We start from the raw sequence: 16888 nt of genomic DNA, 5'->3' as shown, positions 1-16888 counted from the left end.
GTGTGCCATGGAAGACTGCTCTTGAAACTGTCCAACTGTTTGAATCATGATATGCCAAATGAGAAAAATCTAATCCAATGAACTATGAAGATACCTAATGAACAACCTCTGAAGGCATCAAACATGGGATGACAGGAATTCTCAAACTATCATGAAGGAGGAATAGAATTTCTTCAATTGTGTTGCCAATGTTTGGAGTGTGTTATGTATTGAAAACAACCCCACAATATCTAACAAGTACTCATCTTGGACACTATTAAATTTGGAAGAGAACAATAAACCTACTGAGCTGAACTAATCTCTAACCAAGCAAGAGGTGGACGATAAACACAAGTCCTAGGAACCAGTATAGATGACTAAAACACACATAGTTTCAAGTGACTGAACCTCTCCTCATATTTTTAATCTACTCCCAATGCATGATAATTATGACTAAATACATTATCAAAGGGCGAAAAATAAGAGAACTCATACAACCAAGATGCATGATCAATACCACCAACAACAACAAGCTCTCTACTATGCATGTCTTTGATGAGCACTAAATCAAGGGTGATCTTAACTATCTTGCCAATCCCACTATGAGTAATCTGGTAAATTGAAAGAAGATTGGAAGATAATGAAGGGACATAAATAATAGTATTTAATGTGCCGCCATCAACCTCAATAGAACCACTCCCATTAGTACCAATGTAAGTGTTATTACCCATCAAAATTTATGAAAAAGAATGATGCTCAAAAGAAGAGAACATACCCTCTAATAAATCCATAGGATGTGAAGCTCCTGAATCTAGAAGCCACATAGAGGTCTAAAGATGTTTTGATGCATAGAGAGCATGAAACGTTATCTTGTCTTTACCATGTGCAGATGAAGAAGACCCAAAATGTCTAGGTCTTGAAGTGGGGTAAGAGGATGCACTAGATGAAGACAGCTGAATATTATTCCTTTAAATAAGTTATTTCATCTCATCAATCTATTTTGCATAACATCGATGCTCATCATGTCCTTGATTGGTATAATAAGAATTCTTAGGATTGTTCTTCCTAGATGACAACCCCTTGGAAGAGGTGGAATGTCTGAATAATGTCCTTGTGACTCTAAAGGTAGATTAGTAGATTATGCACCTCTATGCTTTTTCTTCATCTTCTTTTGTTTCCCTATAGACTTAGGAGTCTGAGAAACCAAAGTCTAAGATTAGAACTATAAGTTGAATGAAGCTATGACAACTTGGCCTACTCCCATGTCAAGCACTCACACAATACCTCAAATGAAGGCATAGTGAATGCAATACCCAAAGAATCAATGTTGGAATATAATGATGAAGAAAAGAACTAAAATTGGCCTCGAATCTTAGATATAATTAGGAATATGCACTCCTTGTCAGTCTTGTACTTGCCACAACCCTGTAACTATAATTTGGTGGATTTGAAATTCTCCAAAAAAGTCCTCAAAGGAAGTAAGTGAATCACACACCAACGATGTCAAATCTGTCTCAAACTAAAGTGCATGGAACTCTTTAATACCACCAAAATATTTTCTCAAATTTGATCCACATAGCCCTAGGTGTGGTGTAGGAATCAATATGGAATTGGAGACTATCTGAAACATGTAGTTAAATCAAACCCATAACCTGATGGATCTTATCCCTACATTGAATGATATCAAACTCATGAGTCAAATATGGATTGGTCTCATCTAAACAAGACCATAAACCCCTAGACTAAAGCAATTTAATCTTTGTAGTCTTTCAACTATGAGAGTTATGAGGGGTGTGTTTATCAATATAATGATCGAACATTAGGATAGGGTTATATCAATATAGGAATTTGAAAGATGAGGATTCTAGCCCCCCATAGTAAGCAAAATAAACCCTTTTTTACTTGTATAAGGTGAGAAATTACACAATCAAGAAATGACAAAAAATTGAGATCACCGAGTAAATAGTGAATATTTTAGAAATACTATAAACTTGAATAGAGGAATTTAAGAGATATCTAAAACTATTTGGAGGTTGAAAAATGGAATTTGTTTTCTCAAGTAATGGCCCTACAAGAAAAAAAAACTAAAGGTTGAGTTTGGGGACCTAGCATAGAAAATTGGTATAGAATCTGATCAAACCACTTGTAAATTTAGATCGGTATTGGAGTTATCTTTATGATAATATCTCATTTTCCCAATTTTGAATCTTTATGAAGAATATGTGAAAAAAAATTGTTGCCTTCGTAGGACAAGGAAGAAAAATATAGAGGAGGTTTGCTAAATTTAGAAGTGGCACTAAATATAGAAAAACCCACCCAAAAAGAGGTCAAATTTGTTGATGTCACCTACAAGGACTACCTAGGTCTGATGGAAGGTACAAATGTACCTTAGAATCTTTTTGAGCATTCAAAAAATTCAAACTCCCTTGGTACTAAAATCACACCTTTTTAAAAGCACAAATTTAATAAATTTTTTTGCAAACTTTAAGATTTGTTTTTGAAAATTTACCAATGAAAGAGATTTTTCACTTATCCCACAGTCATACACCATACGGTTAGATATATTTCCATACAACACATAGCAATCCTCAAAAACGTTTCTTGATTTTAAATTCCTAGTGTGAGATTTTGACGATTTGATAGGTGTTTCAATATTTTTTCGACATTGCTAACACAATGGCAAACTTCATTTGAGCCCAATGTGAATATAAAATTTACCTAAGTAGGATCCCTCAAACATGCAGACAAGAACTTGATAGAAAAACTCTAAGATTATGTAGAAGTTTATGATCAACAATAGGAGAAAAGATTCATTTGCATGCAAAGAACCTATCACACAAAAGAAAGCAAGCAAAGATAATAGGCTCTATAACAACCAAAGGATTAAGCAATATTTCACAAAGAATAATTAGAAATGTAATTACAATGAATGAATGAATCCTTATAAAGGATGAATGAAACCATAAGTGAAAACCTTAATGCTAAAATTAGGAGAAAAAAAGCAATTAAACATACGAGCTAAATTATCCTCCTAGATATGCTAGAACTAATGCTAGAAAACAATAAAAGAAAACTCTAGATAATGAAAAACACCTATGTTTAGCTTAAGTGAAAAAGTAATAAATGACTAGATAATTCTCCTTATTACTCCAACAATAAAGTTTCATCAATGCACAAATAATCTATACAACATCATACAATGAACCTAAAAAATATTTGGTTATTTAATATGATCACTTATGCTTTGGAGATAACAAATTTAGTGTTCTTTGATCAAATATTTCACTTTCTTCATATGCATATGGTTTTAGTCTAGACTAACATGTGTGTTTCAAGTTGATTATGGATTTTGGTCTCTTCTTTTGTTCACATGATTTTTTTAATCTCCCCTACTATTTGTGCATAAGCTATTACAATTTTTTATGAGAAAAATGTGTGAAAATGAAGATGTGTAGGGTTAAAACTATTTCATATGTAGATAATTAATTCCTACCAAATCAAGGTTTGAAATTCAATGAGAAATTATATTGATTTATTGGAAGTTTAACATTTACGGTCCCATGTCCTTGATGCTTATGGTGGAGAGTCTAAATTAATATTTTCATATGTACATAATTTGATAAACCAAACTAACCTTAAATGAATATAAGGATTTTTTTAAAATTCAAAGATAGGCAAATCTTTACTATTAGACTTAGAAAATATTGATAGAGCATAAACTTTGAACATCATAATGAGTTTATAGATATTAAGTTGTTTTAGTGAGATCATTTTGGTACCTATTTAAAAGCCATTAAAATTTAACCAATCCTTACAATATGTTGAACATAATGATAAATGTGCAACCCCAAAATGGGCCCTATTAGACCACAAGGAATAAGTTAAAACAAAAATCAAAATAATGTTCCCTAATTCTGATAGAATATGGATATTTAATTGAGTCTACAACACTATCTTAGATACATATAATGGGGGGCAATTGTGTGTTTTTATCCCTTTTCATTTTTTCATTGGGTATTTTCTTACACCAAGTTTATCTTGCTTAGATATGTTTATTTTAGCTAATAATGTGTGTGGAGATAGTGGTTTATCTTCATATTCCACCTTCTTGTCGTTTTGCATTTTTTATAAATTCACTCACTTAGCCTTATTCAACTTCATTCCCTCATTATATTGCATGTCACTTTAATTTATTGTTTAATATGAAATATTATTATTTACTCTAGGTAAGTGCACCAAGATGGTGAACAAAAAAGTGGTGACTAGCAAAAAATATGCCTAAACTGGATGAAACAAATACATGTTAATGCTCTAAAAATCTGAGCCAAAACAAATACGCATTCTTTAAATTAAAAATCCTATGTATTCTTTAAGTTAAAAATGTGTATGTGCTATGTAGGAAATGTTGAGACAAAGAATTCTCTAAATGACTCTTCATCTCACCCTCTCCTAATCTCTTTATCTCCCCTCTTCCTCTCTCTACCTAATTCTCTTTACATCTCTCTCTCTCTCTCTCTCTCTCTCTCTCTCTCTCTCTCTCTCTCTCTCTCTCTCTCTCTCTCTCTCTCTCTCTCTCTCTCTCTCTCTCTCTCTCTCTCTCTCTCTCTCTCTCTCTCTCTCTCTCTCTCTCTCTCTCTCTCTCTCTCTCTCTCTCTCTCTCTCTCTCTCTCTCTCTCTCTCTCTCTCTCTCTCTCTCTCTCTCTCTCTCCCTCCTCCCTCCTTCTATCTCCACACACTCTCTCTAACTACTTATCTCTATGTACCCTACCTCTCTTTGAATATCTCTTCTTCCCTCCCTCTTTGAATACCTCTCCTTCTCTCCCTCACTCCAACTCTTCAATCCACTTTTGTCTATATCACCTCTCTCTATCTCTCTCCTTCCCTCTCCATCTCTCTCTCTATCTATTTACCCCTCTCAACTTATCACTATATCCCCTCTTCCTCTCAGTCTCTTCCTCTATATATCTACCTCCCTACAAAACCTCTATTTCTATCTTTTCTTCTATCTCCCAAATCGTCCCTTGCCACTTCTATTAATATCACCTCTCCCCCGCTCTTTATCTCTCTATTACCTCTTTTTCAACCTATATCTCTCTCCCTTCCTACCTATATCTCTAACTATCTCTCTTTCCTTTTCTCTCTACCTATCTATGTCTACCTACCTCTCTTGCACTCCCCCCATACATTATGAAATAGACAAAAGTGGAGGGGATATTTGGAGTGAGGGAGGGAAGGAGAGGTATTCAAAGAGAGGGAGGGAATATTAGGACAAGTAGTTAGAGAGAGAGTATGGAGAGAGAGAGAGAGAGAGAGAGAATAGTATGAAGAGAAGGAGGTAGAGAGTTAGGGGAGAAAATTAGAGAGGGATGAAAAGAGAGGTAGGTAGAGACAAGGATAGGGGAGATAGAGTGTGAGATAAATAAAAAAATAGAGGGAGGGAGGGAGGGAGGGAGTGAGAGAGAGACAGGTAGAGAGAAATATTTATGTAGATGAATAGAGGTAGGGAGGGAGGGAGGTAGAGGTATGTGGAGAGAGGGAGAGAGGAGATAGGGAAGTAGAGACAAAGCATGGGAGGGTGGGACAAATAGAAAGAGAGAGAGAGGGAGAGGTATGTAGAGAACTAGAGGTAGGGAGGGAGAGCTGATGTATGTAGGGAGACAAAGAGGAGATATAGATAAGGAGAGAGAGAGAGAGAGAGAGAGAGAGAGAGAGAGAGAGAGAGAGAGAGAGAGAGAGAGAGAGAGAGAGAGAGAGAGAGAGAGAGAGAGAGAGAGAGAGAGAGAGAGAGAGAGAGATGTGAGATAGAGAGGAGAGAATGTGTATCACTTATTTAGATAAGAGAGGGGAGATATAAAGAAGGGTGGGAGATATAGGTTTAAATACCAAGGAGAGAGGAGAGAGTGAGATAGCGAGATGGCGGAGAGGGGGAGTGATAGGAAGAGAGATGGGTATAGTAGAAATGGAGAGAGAGAGAGAGAGAGAGAGAGAGAGAGAGAGAGAGAGAGAGAGTGATAATAGGAGCTTAGTGATTACTGAAATTTGATTAAGTTTGAAGAACCATAAGATCTAGAGCTTGGGGAGATAGGAGAGAGTGAGAAAGAGAGAGATAGAGAGGGAGAAGGAGAGAGATAGGAAAATATATAGGTCTATATCTTAGGGGATACAAAGGGTATGAGATAGAGAGATAGCAAGAGAATGATGATTTAAGCCCACTAATTATTGAATTTTGACTAAGTCTAAAAAATCATAAGATCTCTTAATATCTAGAATCTAAATTATGACTCCCAGAGATCTGAAACCACTCTCAAACATCCTAACAATATATACATAAAATATAACTAAATATATTAACTTGTACTTAAATGTTATATTTTATGTATATATCTTAATGAAAACATTAAGGGAAGGCTAAAGGAATTGATGTTTAAGTCCATGTTCCTTATCTAACTTAATATAAGAAAAATGCGATTGCTTTTTTCTTGCTAAACTGGTGCAAGTTATGTGATGTGCATGAATAGGTACCTAATTTTAACGATGCGTCCACTTTGAAAAATCATGGAAAAAAAATAATCAACCAAAAATTACAAAAAGATAAATAACTTCTAGTACTCACTCTTAACTATCTTTCTGTTGAAGGGTTTTTCAAAATACTAAATAAAACTGTAACCATTTTGACACGTACACTAGACACTATGTTATGTTTTATTGGAAAAAGGGAAATCTTTTATGTGCGTGAAGTATTTGAACCTCTTAATATTATCTATTTTTGAAAAAAATAGTAGTTTGGAAACTAGATCAGAGTATACAATTCTTCTTCTTTATGTATTTTTAAATTTTGAGTGGATGAGTGTCAAATAGCTCGTCCAAGTTCAGGTTTAACTAATTTCAGAAGAAAGAAAAAAAGTGGCCACTTATACCCCCCTTTTTGTTCATCATCTTGGTGCACTTACCCCTCTATGATCCAGTATTGAGAATGGTTGTGACTATCAATATGAGATTTTGTCTTGGTTCTTTTCCTATTTATGAAAAATCCAACAATAATTGGTATCGATCATACTAAGACAATTCAAGTTTTATGTTGAGAATTATAAGCTGAAATGAAATATCTATAAAGGTTTGTAGAGAGTGGGTTACAACTAACTCGATCCTGACTCTCTATTTGAAAAAAATGGGATTCTTTTTTGGTTTATAGGTTAGTGGTGAATTAATAAAATTGGGACAAATGGTGCATAGACAACACTCTCTAACTTAATACATAATCCTATGGTATGCATGCACACAAAAGTTATCCACAAAGATCATATTTTGTCAAGAAATATAGAGAGGGGTTTTAATTACAAATCATTTGTATCCAATAGGATTATTAAATGCAGCTACCATACCACAATTCAAAAGATTCGAGGTTTTAGATTGTATTCATAAAAAAAGAGCATACTAAGTAAAAGGAAAAGTAGCTAGACCAGGGCATCAATGGTCTTGATGATACATCCTTAAAACAGAATGGAATAGAAACTTAATCAACTATCAAAGTAATGATGCAATGTATTATCCACGGAAAAGACACAACGAATACAACATGATGATGGCTTTGGTAAGAATATCATAAACCCAACACAAATCATGAATAAGTAGCTGAGGTGAAAATAAAAATATATTCAAAACATGAATAATATCACTTGTAGCTCTAGATATGGATTAATGGAAGCAACAAAACTTAAAACTCAACCATGATAGGGCATCTGTAAATGAAATTTTTGAAGAGATCACAAATATACCTTGAACTTATGTTTTAGAATATCATAGTTAGAGAAAACACATTCATAAACAATATTATCAAAGATGAAACTATTTGAAATAAAGAAAAATAAGATAACCATTGCATGTAAATTCTTTACGAATTTATAGAGTAAATTTAAGTGCCTAGACAAAAAATTCTAAAATGTAATCGCTTTTGTAACAACCTAATTAGAGAAAGCTATCATTTTGAAATAGAAAACCATGAACAAACAAGATCTATACGTAAGACAAAAAGAAAAAGACCCCAACCTACTAGAATCCCAATAAAAAATCTCCAATTCTAAGAAAAAAGGAACAACTTGTAGAGGGTCGAAGTTATTCTGGCTCCAAAACAGACCTTTTGTACACCGTGATAGCGACGTTTTAGTCAATCACAGCTGTTTATTGCAAAATCAACGGTGTAAAATGCGCGACCAACACACGTGTTAGTCAATCCATACTACTGTTTTGGAGCCAGAATAGACGCGTCCCATGTAGAGGCCTCACTGATAAGCTCTCATGCCCCAAATCTATGCACTTGGAATGTTTCTATCTAACATATATGCATCTAGAGAACTATAAATGGGATTTAGTATATAGACTCATACATTATCGCATTCATTTGTACATGTTAAATATTACTTCTATTCCCCTTTTTACTTCATAATATTTAATTAATAACATCCCTTCTAATAAACTTTTTAATTCTAAATACTTCTTATTTTACAATATCTACAGACCACTCAGTTTTTCTGACCTCTTTCTTATAACTATCTGATGTTTTACTTCTTTTTGTAATTGACATTTTAAGATCATTTTATTATCATATCTCAAATACCTCTTATTTAATACAATGCATTATCAAAAATTACTCAGCTCTATGAAGTACTGAGTAAACATTCCTCCATGTCCATTCATATAAAAAACCAAACTGCATCCTACTAGACGAATCGGTTTTCCATATTATTTATTATTCCCAAGAGAAATTCAAAGTTTTTCAGTAGCCCAAACTGAAGAATGTAGATTTGTTTATGCATTTCTCCCCAAGACTAGAGTGGAAAGGTTAATTGGATGCATAACAGAAGAATTTCCTCCCCATATTTCTTTTGAAAATATGGAGTAAGCTCTCTGTGTTGAATGAACTGCATCCCAAAACAAATATGCATCTGGATCATTGCAATACAGATCTGGCGGACTGGTCAGTCCACAGCTCACATTGGCTCTGAACAATCCTGATCCACAGCACGCTGATTTTGTTTCTTAAAAACCTACAAATTTAACACGCATTCAATTAATAAGACTGCAAGGCACAGAAAAAGATTGATAGATAAGGAGGTTATTGAAGTGGGCATTGACTTACCAAAAGCTTTGCCATTTCTAATCATGTTTGTCAAGTAATCATAAGAATTAAAGAGCATGATATTCACTTCATGTAGTTTTTTCAGAGCAACGTTGTATTTCTGGGCTAGTATATTTCCAGGTTCCGCACACTTTCCCTGGTATTGAAAATTATATGTAAATCTGGCAATAGGAGTACATCCTAAAGCGGAGATGTCGAGTATCAGAAATTTTCCGTCTCCAGCACGATAAAGCCTCTGCCACAATAAATGCATTAATTTTATTAATAATGGTACTGAAAATTGATCACGTCTGTAACAAAAAATTATTCTGAAACTTACTTGGATGTATTGACCATGTGTGCCAACCAGCAAAGTGACTAATTGTGCATCACTGAGATTTAAGGAAGGGCCGTTGTAGTGGGCATGAATGTCGTTGCCTCCAATGGAAATGCAGTATAAAGAATTTCTGAGGTGCGACTTTTTCCGTACACGCCTAGAGAATTCTTCAAATTTCGATATCTGATCACTAAATTTAACAATTTTCTGCACCAATTTAGGTTAATTTAATTGTACTTCAGGAGACTTTTTGGAAAGCACTTAAATATATTAGGTTACACTCTCTATTTTACTCTCATCCTTATGATAGATAACTAGATATCAAACTAAAATGCTGAAACAAAAAAGTAAATGCAATTAAACTTAAAAGTTAGAAATTTAATTCTCCTTCTTAATTATTTAAACTTATTAAATATATGTTTTTTATATATTTTTTAAAATGATTAATTATTAATTATGTTAAGTCAACTAGTCATGTTGAGAGATAATTCTAAGAGTCTGAAATGAGAGGATTTGGAAACAATCAAAGAGTTAGATGTAGAAGTCATTATTCTAAAGGGCTTTTAGCTTCCTAATGTGATAGAAAAGTATTCATTTCTAGAGTTTGACAAAAAACCCCACCTTTTGGGAAGAGGTAGAATTTCCTCATTATAATGATGTTGTAGGATATAATAAGACTAAGGATTTATTCAATAACTATTTGTTAATTATAGAAGATTCAATTTCTCCTTCTTATCCAATCATCTCGTGAATTAAAGAAAAATACAACATCCACAATTTTAGAGGAAGCTGGAGAGAGCATGTGATATATGAAAATCCATGGTTGATTCATTAGCTTAAACTCTATATGAACACTAGCTTAAACTCCATATGAACAAGATTGGCGTGAGGTAACAAAAAAGATGCATGAGGAGCCTAATCCATGCATGTCTACCCATCTAATGATTAATATCTCTTCTATTATGGGAAATGAAATATTACCATACACTTTGTAACTCTATTATATGGGGATTGTTCGTAATGCTAGTTTTTAGATTTTATAGTTATAATTTTTTAATAGTTTAAATTAATTATAAGAAGTTGTATAAGTATTAAATACATTTGGGTTAAGTGAGCTCCAAGTGAGTAGCTGCAATCACAAATACATTCCTTACTAATACGAACCCATTCACTAATTTATAAGCTTTATTAGATCTTAACCAGCTCTGTAAGATTGAACTTTGAATATTTGTTCTACGGGTGAAAGAACTTGAAAAGATGTGGTAATATTCATTTATGCTCACCTATGAAATCGAAAACAGTGAGGCCATTTGTGAAGCGACCAGTTGGGTTGGGGAAGAAGGAAACATTCTTAGTGGTACAGTTTGGAAGGAAATTGTTAGTTCCTGCATCTGCTAATGAATCCCCAAATACAAACATTCCTGGTACATGCGCACTTCTTCCTCCTTCAACTACTTGCAAAATCAAAGAGCTCATCATCCACCAGATCAGCATACTCTTAGCCATCGCTCTTATCTCCATTCTTTCTTAATGTGTAGACAATCATTGTGATTCAAAGCTGACATTTTTATAGCAAAAGATTGACAGACCAACTGTGGGTAATAATTGTAATATGGGAGCATCACTATGGAATATTATAACTATGGACAAAAGATACCCTCACCAATGTTTCTTTCGATCAAAGGCCTGCGGACTCTGCAATGAGACGCAGCTGTTGGAGGTCGAAGCAGACAAAGAATCGCTTTTTTTTGGTTTTGGACATTCATTTAACAGAATTGACTAAAGATGCTCAAATTTCTTGTCAGAGATTAATGGGATGGGCTCCAAACTCACTGGGATGGACTGGAATCTCGTGGAATAAATCTGCACTTTACATGTCTGGAAATTCGAGGGGTCAGACCATTTCATCTCGTACAAGTTTTACAGCTATAACTTTGATTGCAACTTCCATGTTGGGCCAAAATATGCGGAGAAAATGTAGATTAACGTATCCTACAACGACGAATAACATCGTGATTGTCAAACTCATGAATATCCCGTGGCTCGCCAAAGCTCTGAGGCAAACAAGAGCAGATACGAACTATAGATTGTTTTCTAATTCCGTTTTATTGTGAATTGACTTCAGCACTATAGATGCTTAGAGGTACAGTTTTTAAATCTCTTCTTAAAGGTAATCGAAATGGAAATGGAAGGAATTGGGTGAAATTGGATTTTTTTATAGTTTATGGTATCAGGAGATCTATTTTTGGTTCTATAGATGATTTATAAAATATTAGACTACTCCATGCTCTATGCAAGAGGCATCTAATTATGCTAGAAATGAGGTGTATATACCCTATCGCAACAGGTTTGAACTTGTAACCTTTCTTTGAAGAGTACAAGTTCTCTATTATTAGATCAACTTAATGCAAGAATTATAAATGCACAAAGGTGCAGTTTCACAAATTCATCTTAATGGTAGGAACTATAAATGTTTAAATGTACAATTTCCTAATTTATTCTTTCTAGTTTTGTAAATTGTTTAATTCAACAATTTCAGACTCTATTTGGCACTTTATTTATTGTGCATTACCCTACTTTATTTTATGTCCATTTATGCTCTATGCTACCTTAAAAATTCATTATTAATTTGACATGTAATATGTCATCAAATATCAAAACTAAGACTAGGTCCTTTGACACAAGTCTCAACATTTGTGTTTCCACTTCAGAGGACGCATTTTGGGAGGACATCCATGTCCAATGCCTTAATCTTGACAAAATGATCTAAAAAAGTGGTGACTACATCTATTGGCCTTTGCATTTTGTGATCCACTACCAATATTTATATTTGATCGTTTTGTATTGGTATTTTTATAACAAAGTAAATTTATGATGTCCATATGAAGAACATATTTTATCTTTCATAAGGTCTAATAAGCACTACAATCCAATTAAATCTAGAGAATTCATAAAAGGAGGAACAAGCCATAAGCACTTCTACATTTTCAATTTCATGACAACAATGCTATACTCAAGTATTGTTTCATTTCTCTTATTTATTTTTATTATCATGTCATGCACTAGCATGCAGCAAGACTTCAAGGAACACTACATTAAGCCTTTATGTATAACTCCTTGAGAGGGTTTCATATATAAGTTAAGCTTGTCATTGTAGTATTTATCATTTACTCAGCCTTTGTCCTTGTGAGGGAACAAAATCATCTCATCATTGTTGTTGTGGAGGTGGAAACACCAACATGGGGATTGAATTTGGCAAGCCCCTGTATAGAACAACTATTACTTTTCCATTCTTTGTGTGCATAGGAGTATATCACAATGAGGAAATTATGGATAAGAAGAGAATTCAATGACAAAAATTACCAAACAATGATCATATGAAAACCCTAGGACTAGGGCATATAGTGTCATTGTCCTTCTAACTTGACCTTGACTTATAGGAGACAAGTGTGTAAAGCTTCCAGATTCTAAAACATACACATGTAAAACAAAAATCCAAGCTAGAAACACACATGCATGCAACAAAAATTCACTCTATTTCCCTCCTACTATCAAGATCTTGTGTTCAAATAATAAGTGCTCTCAGAAAGCACATACACAAGAATGCATAAACAACTATGCAAAAAATGGATGTTAAGAGTGCTCAAGAATGCATAAACAACTAATGGATGCTCAAAATGCCAAGACAATAGATTTTGAATGCAAAGTCGTGGTCCCCAAAATGGGATAGGGGCTCTTCTTTTATAGGAATTCTCTGGGTGAATCCAAGTTATGTGATGAATGTGGGATAAAAGATTGGACTTGAGAGTTTGATCCCACATGTGCGAGGAGAAAGCGTAAATGCAAATGCATGTATTTGTGAAAATAGATAAATGATATTAGTATAAAATGTATAGGTGATAGACGATAAATAGGTGATCTAATAATAATATTAATAAATAATAAATGGAATTATAATATTAATGATAATATAGATATTATTGATGATATTAAAGAAAAATAATAATAATTAATGATGAATAATGATAATATTAATAATGGATAAATGATGAATAATAATAATATTAATAATGGAAAATGATGAATAATAATAATAATATTAATGATAATATTTTTATTTTTTTTGGTAAAAAGCATAGGCCGCATATTTTTATTAAGTATTAAAAAAGATTACAAAACTACAAGAATTATAGTACTGGTAGTAGAGATACAAAACAAGAGGATTTCATTATGCTAATATCAGTTATCAAAACATCTGATATATCATATCATAATATATCATATAGTAATGTTTTGCTTGACAAAAAACATACTATGATAGAGTCTAAAATCTAGCTTGGAAGAGACAAAAAGATCTGATCACTATAGTAGTTATAACTTAAAAGACCATATACAATGTCTAGTATCAACATATAACTATACAAAATTATAACTGGGGCTTTTTAGTTATTGCAACACCTTGAATCGACAACTTGGAGGAAAAATGGCTTCGTCCTATTCTTCATCCAACGTCTTCTGTTTTGAGGGATGACTTTCAGAATCCAAAGAAATTCCTTATCCAAAGTCATGAAAGGTGAATGAAATCTGTGAAAACCAGCTGCATATCCAGAAATAAATTGAAAACAACCACAACCCAGAGCACTGAGAAGAAAATGTTTCCTTGAAAAAATCATCAGTGTGAAGCCATTCTTGAAAAAATAATACATTTCAAAATCGACCAATGGTATTGAGGCCAAGGGTGGGTAAATGCTAATCTGGAAAAGGATAAATGATGGATAATAATATTAAGGATAATATTAATAATGGATAAATGATGATAAATGATAGTAGATGGAATAATGCATGAAAAATGAGGTGGATTCATCTGAGATTAAGATGGAAAATTTAATGTGTCTACATTTTGCCCCTCTTTGAGACAATGCAGCCTGTCACATTGTTTCAAAGAAAATTATGAACTAATACATGCCCTAGAGATATCCTGATAAGGGTGATGATTGATTGGTTATGCCCCCTCGAGAGATTGATCGAACAGATTTGATGGAGATTGATCTCTCGATAGATTACAAAAAGGATATTGGATGATTGATATTGCACAAGTGATTAAGTTGAGATGTACATTTGATGGAAATGCACAGTTGATGATGCATAATTGAACAATTGACGGAAATGAACAGTATAGCCAATTTGATAAGCTGATTAGGTTGATTAAGCTGATTAAGCTGATAGGGATTGATGTGAGTGCAAGATAAGGAGATCCAATTATTGATTGATTTATTGATTGATCCAGGGTCATTGAGATTGCAAGAAGAAAGTTAGTTGAAATGATAAAGTGATTAATAATTTCATAGACATGCATGAGTTGGATAAAGCATTTGATTGATCTCATTGCAATAAGAATAATGAAGAAGATGATGGAAGAAATGATGAAAAAGAGAGATGAAAAGGGCGATGAAAGGAGAAAAGTGATGAGAAAGAAGAATTATGAGAAAGAGGATATGAAAGGTGATGAAAATTCTTACGCTTTTGAATTGTTAAAGTCATCATCGAGCTTATTATGGAAAATGGAAAAACTCATCTAGATACAAATAAGACCCAAATGAATCATCATACCAATTTTGTGAAAGAAAACACATCAGATAAGAAGGATTACCTCGGTTTTCATCAGACTATTATGTCCTCGATGATCTTAAATGATCATGTCCTAAGATAAGCCATCATATTACTAAGGAACAATCCACAAGAAACAAACAGGTGAACATGCCCCATCCTCGCCTTTATAGTCAAAGACATCCTCGAGATAAAATCTCTAGTCAAAGATATCCTAGAAAAGCTAAAAGACATGTCACCAAAAAAAGAAAATAAAAAACAATCAAAAGAAAATAAGAAAATAAGAAAACAATATGTTTCATGCCGAATGATTTTTGTTCACAGTTAATGTGTTTGGTTTTAATAAGTCGATCAGATGTTGTTATGTTTGCTCAATCGTAATCTCGTCATGCCATGAGTTTGTTGAAGTTCCAAAGCTGCATGCTTGTTTGAAGTGTTTGTGTCATCGCAATGTTTACACGTATTTGGATTTTTATGATTTTTAGAGTTTTTACAAATGTTTTAATTTTTAGGGTTTTTCTAGGATATTTTATGATTTTTTCGAAACATTTTATGATTTTTATGATTTTTTTTCAAGATGTTTAATGATTTTTATGATTTTTTTTAGACCTTTGTAGAAGATAGTTCCTCCAACTGTGAGATGCAAACTATCGCAACCCACTCCTAAGGTTGAGGAGATGCCCCAATGAGGGATAAGACTAGCATAGTATGCGTGGGGTATGCAAACAATCCACAAGTTATGGTGGGGGTGTAAAAGCTATTATGGAATGGGAGGGTAGATACGGGTAGGGCATGATCAAGTAGAGTACTGAAGGAAGGAGAAGAGAAATCTCTACACATGGCACAGGTTGTCTGGTTTTCACCAGTGGATGAATTTATTTTTCTTTACTTTTTTATTTTTTCACCTTTTTTGTGTCACAAGGCGCTTGTTTACCAGGTTTTCACCAGAGACGGTCTTTTTTCAGGATCTTTTTCTCATTTTTTAATATTTTTTCAGGATTTTTTCCTCATTTTTTTTTATTTTTCAGGATCATTTTCTTATTTTTTGTATTTTTCAAGATCTTTTTCTCATTTTTTTGTATTTTTTCATAATCTTTTTCTCTTTTTTTTTTGTATTTTTCAGGATCTTTTTAAAGTTTTTTTTTTTTAAGTACTCAAGCATAGAATCTATGAAGGCGAATGCTATTGATTGCATCTTCAAGTAGTTCACCCTCAGGAGTTTCCAATTGATATGCTCCTAATCCATACACAATAGTGATAATAAATGGACCAAGCCAATTAGGTACAAAATGGCCCCTTTTCTCTTTGTCTTGCTAGTTCTTTGGATTTTCTCTAAGGACAAGATCACCAACATCAAATGTGCTAGATATGACTATGCGGTTGTAACTTCTGCACATGCACTGTTGATATGCTCTGAGGTGATCAAAAGAGGTTTGTCTTCTTTCATCCAACAATTCTAAGTCATGCAAGCAAGATACTCTATAGTCTTCATCACTAATTAGTTTGTGTAAAGAGACTCGTAGGGAGGGTATCTTGAACTCAATGGGCAATATAGTTTGAGCACCATAAACAAGGGAATAAGGAGTGGCGCCTGTGGGAGTGTTGACACTCATGCGATAAGCCCACAAGGCAGGGTTCAACTGGATATTCCAATCATGACCAGCTTCATTGATTATCTTTTTGAGGATTCTATGGATGTTTTTGTTAAAGGCCCCAACCTGTGCATTACCTTGAGGATAGTACGGTGTGGAGAAATGGTGCTAGTTATGAAATTTATCACAAAGCTCACGAACATCTTGGTTCTTGAAGGGACGGCCGTTATTTGTAATGATTGAAAGGGGGACACCATA

At 33.6% G+C, this 16888-nt stretch overlaps 1 protein-coding gene across 1 annotated transcript; it reads right to left on the bottom strand.

Annotated features, from left to right (window-relative positions):
• Positions 1 to 8784: 8784 nt before the first annotated feature.
• Positions 8785 to 10937, bottom strand: LOC131867059 (GDSL esterase/lipase At4g16230-like). The gene is made up of 4 exons (XM_059215483.1): positions 10715 to 10937; positions 9435 to 9598; positions 9116 to 9350; positions 8785 to 8987 (listed from the first exon to the last, which is right to left on the bottom strand). Exons 1-4 carry the CDS (start codon positions 10935 to 10937, stop codon positions 8785 to 8787), a joined length of 825 nt encoding a protein of 274 aa, XP_059071466.1.
• Between the last annotated feature and the right edge of the window lie 5951 nt (positions 10938 to 16888).

Source organism: Cryptomeria japonica, chromosome 2 (genome assembly GCF_030272615.1).
Source record: "Cryptomeria japonica chromosome 2, Sugi_1.0, whole genome shotgun sequence".
Taxonomy (NCBI): domain Eukaryota; kingdom Viridiplantae; phylum Streptophyta; class Pinopsida; order Cupressales; family Cupressaceae; genus Cryptomeria; species Cryptomeria japonica.
The sequence above is the reverse complement of the archived record's forward strand: the minus strand, read 5'-3'. Positions and strand labels throughout refer to the sequence as shown.

What these genes read in the sequence shown, in the direction of transcription:
- LOC131867059 (XM_059215483.1), bottom strand. Translation starts at nt 10,937, where the DNA reads ATGGCTAAGAGTATGCTGATCTGGTGGATGATGAGCTCTTTGATTTTG. An exon ending in CACTGTTTTCGATTTCATAG is followed by an intron (nt 9,599 to 10,714) that starts GTGAGCATAAAT and finishes CGAAATTTGAAG; the next exon opens with AATTCTCTAGGCGTGTACGG. An exon ending in CACATGGTCAATACATCCAA is followed by an intron (nt 9,351 to 9,434) that starts GTAAGTTTCAGA and finishes TTATTGTGGCAG; the next exon opens with AGGCTTTATCGTGCTGGAGA.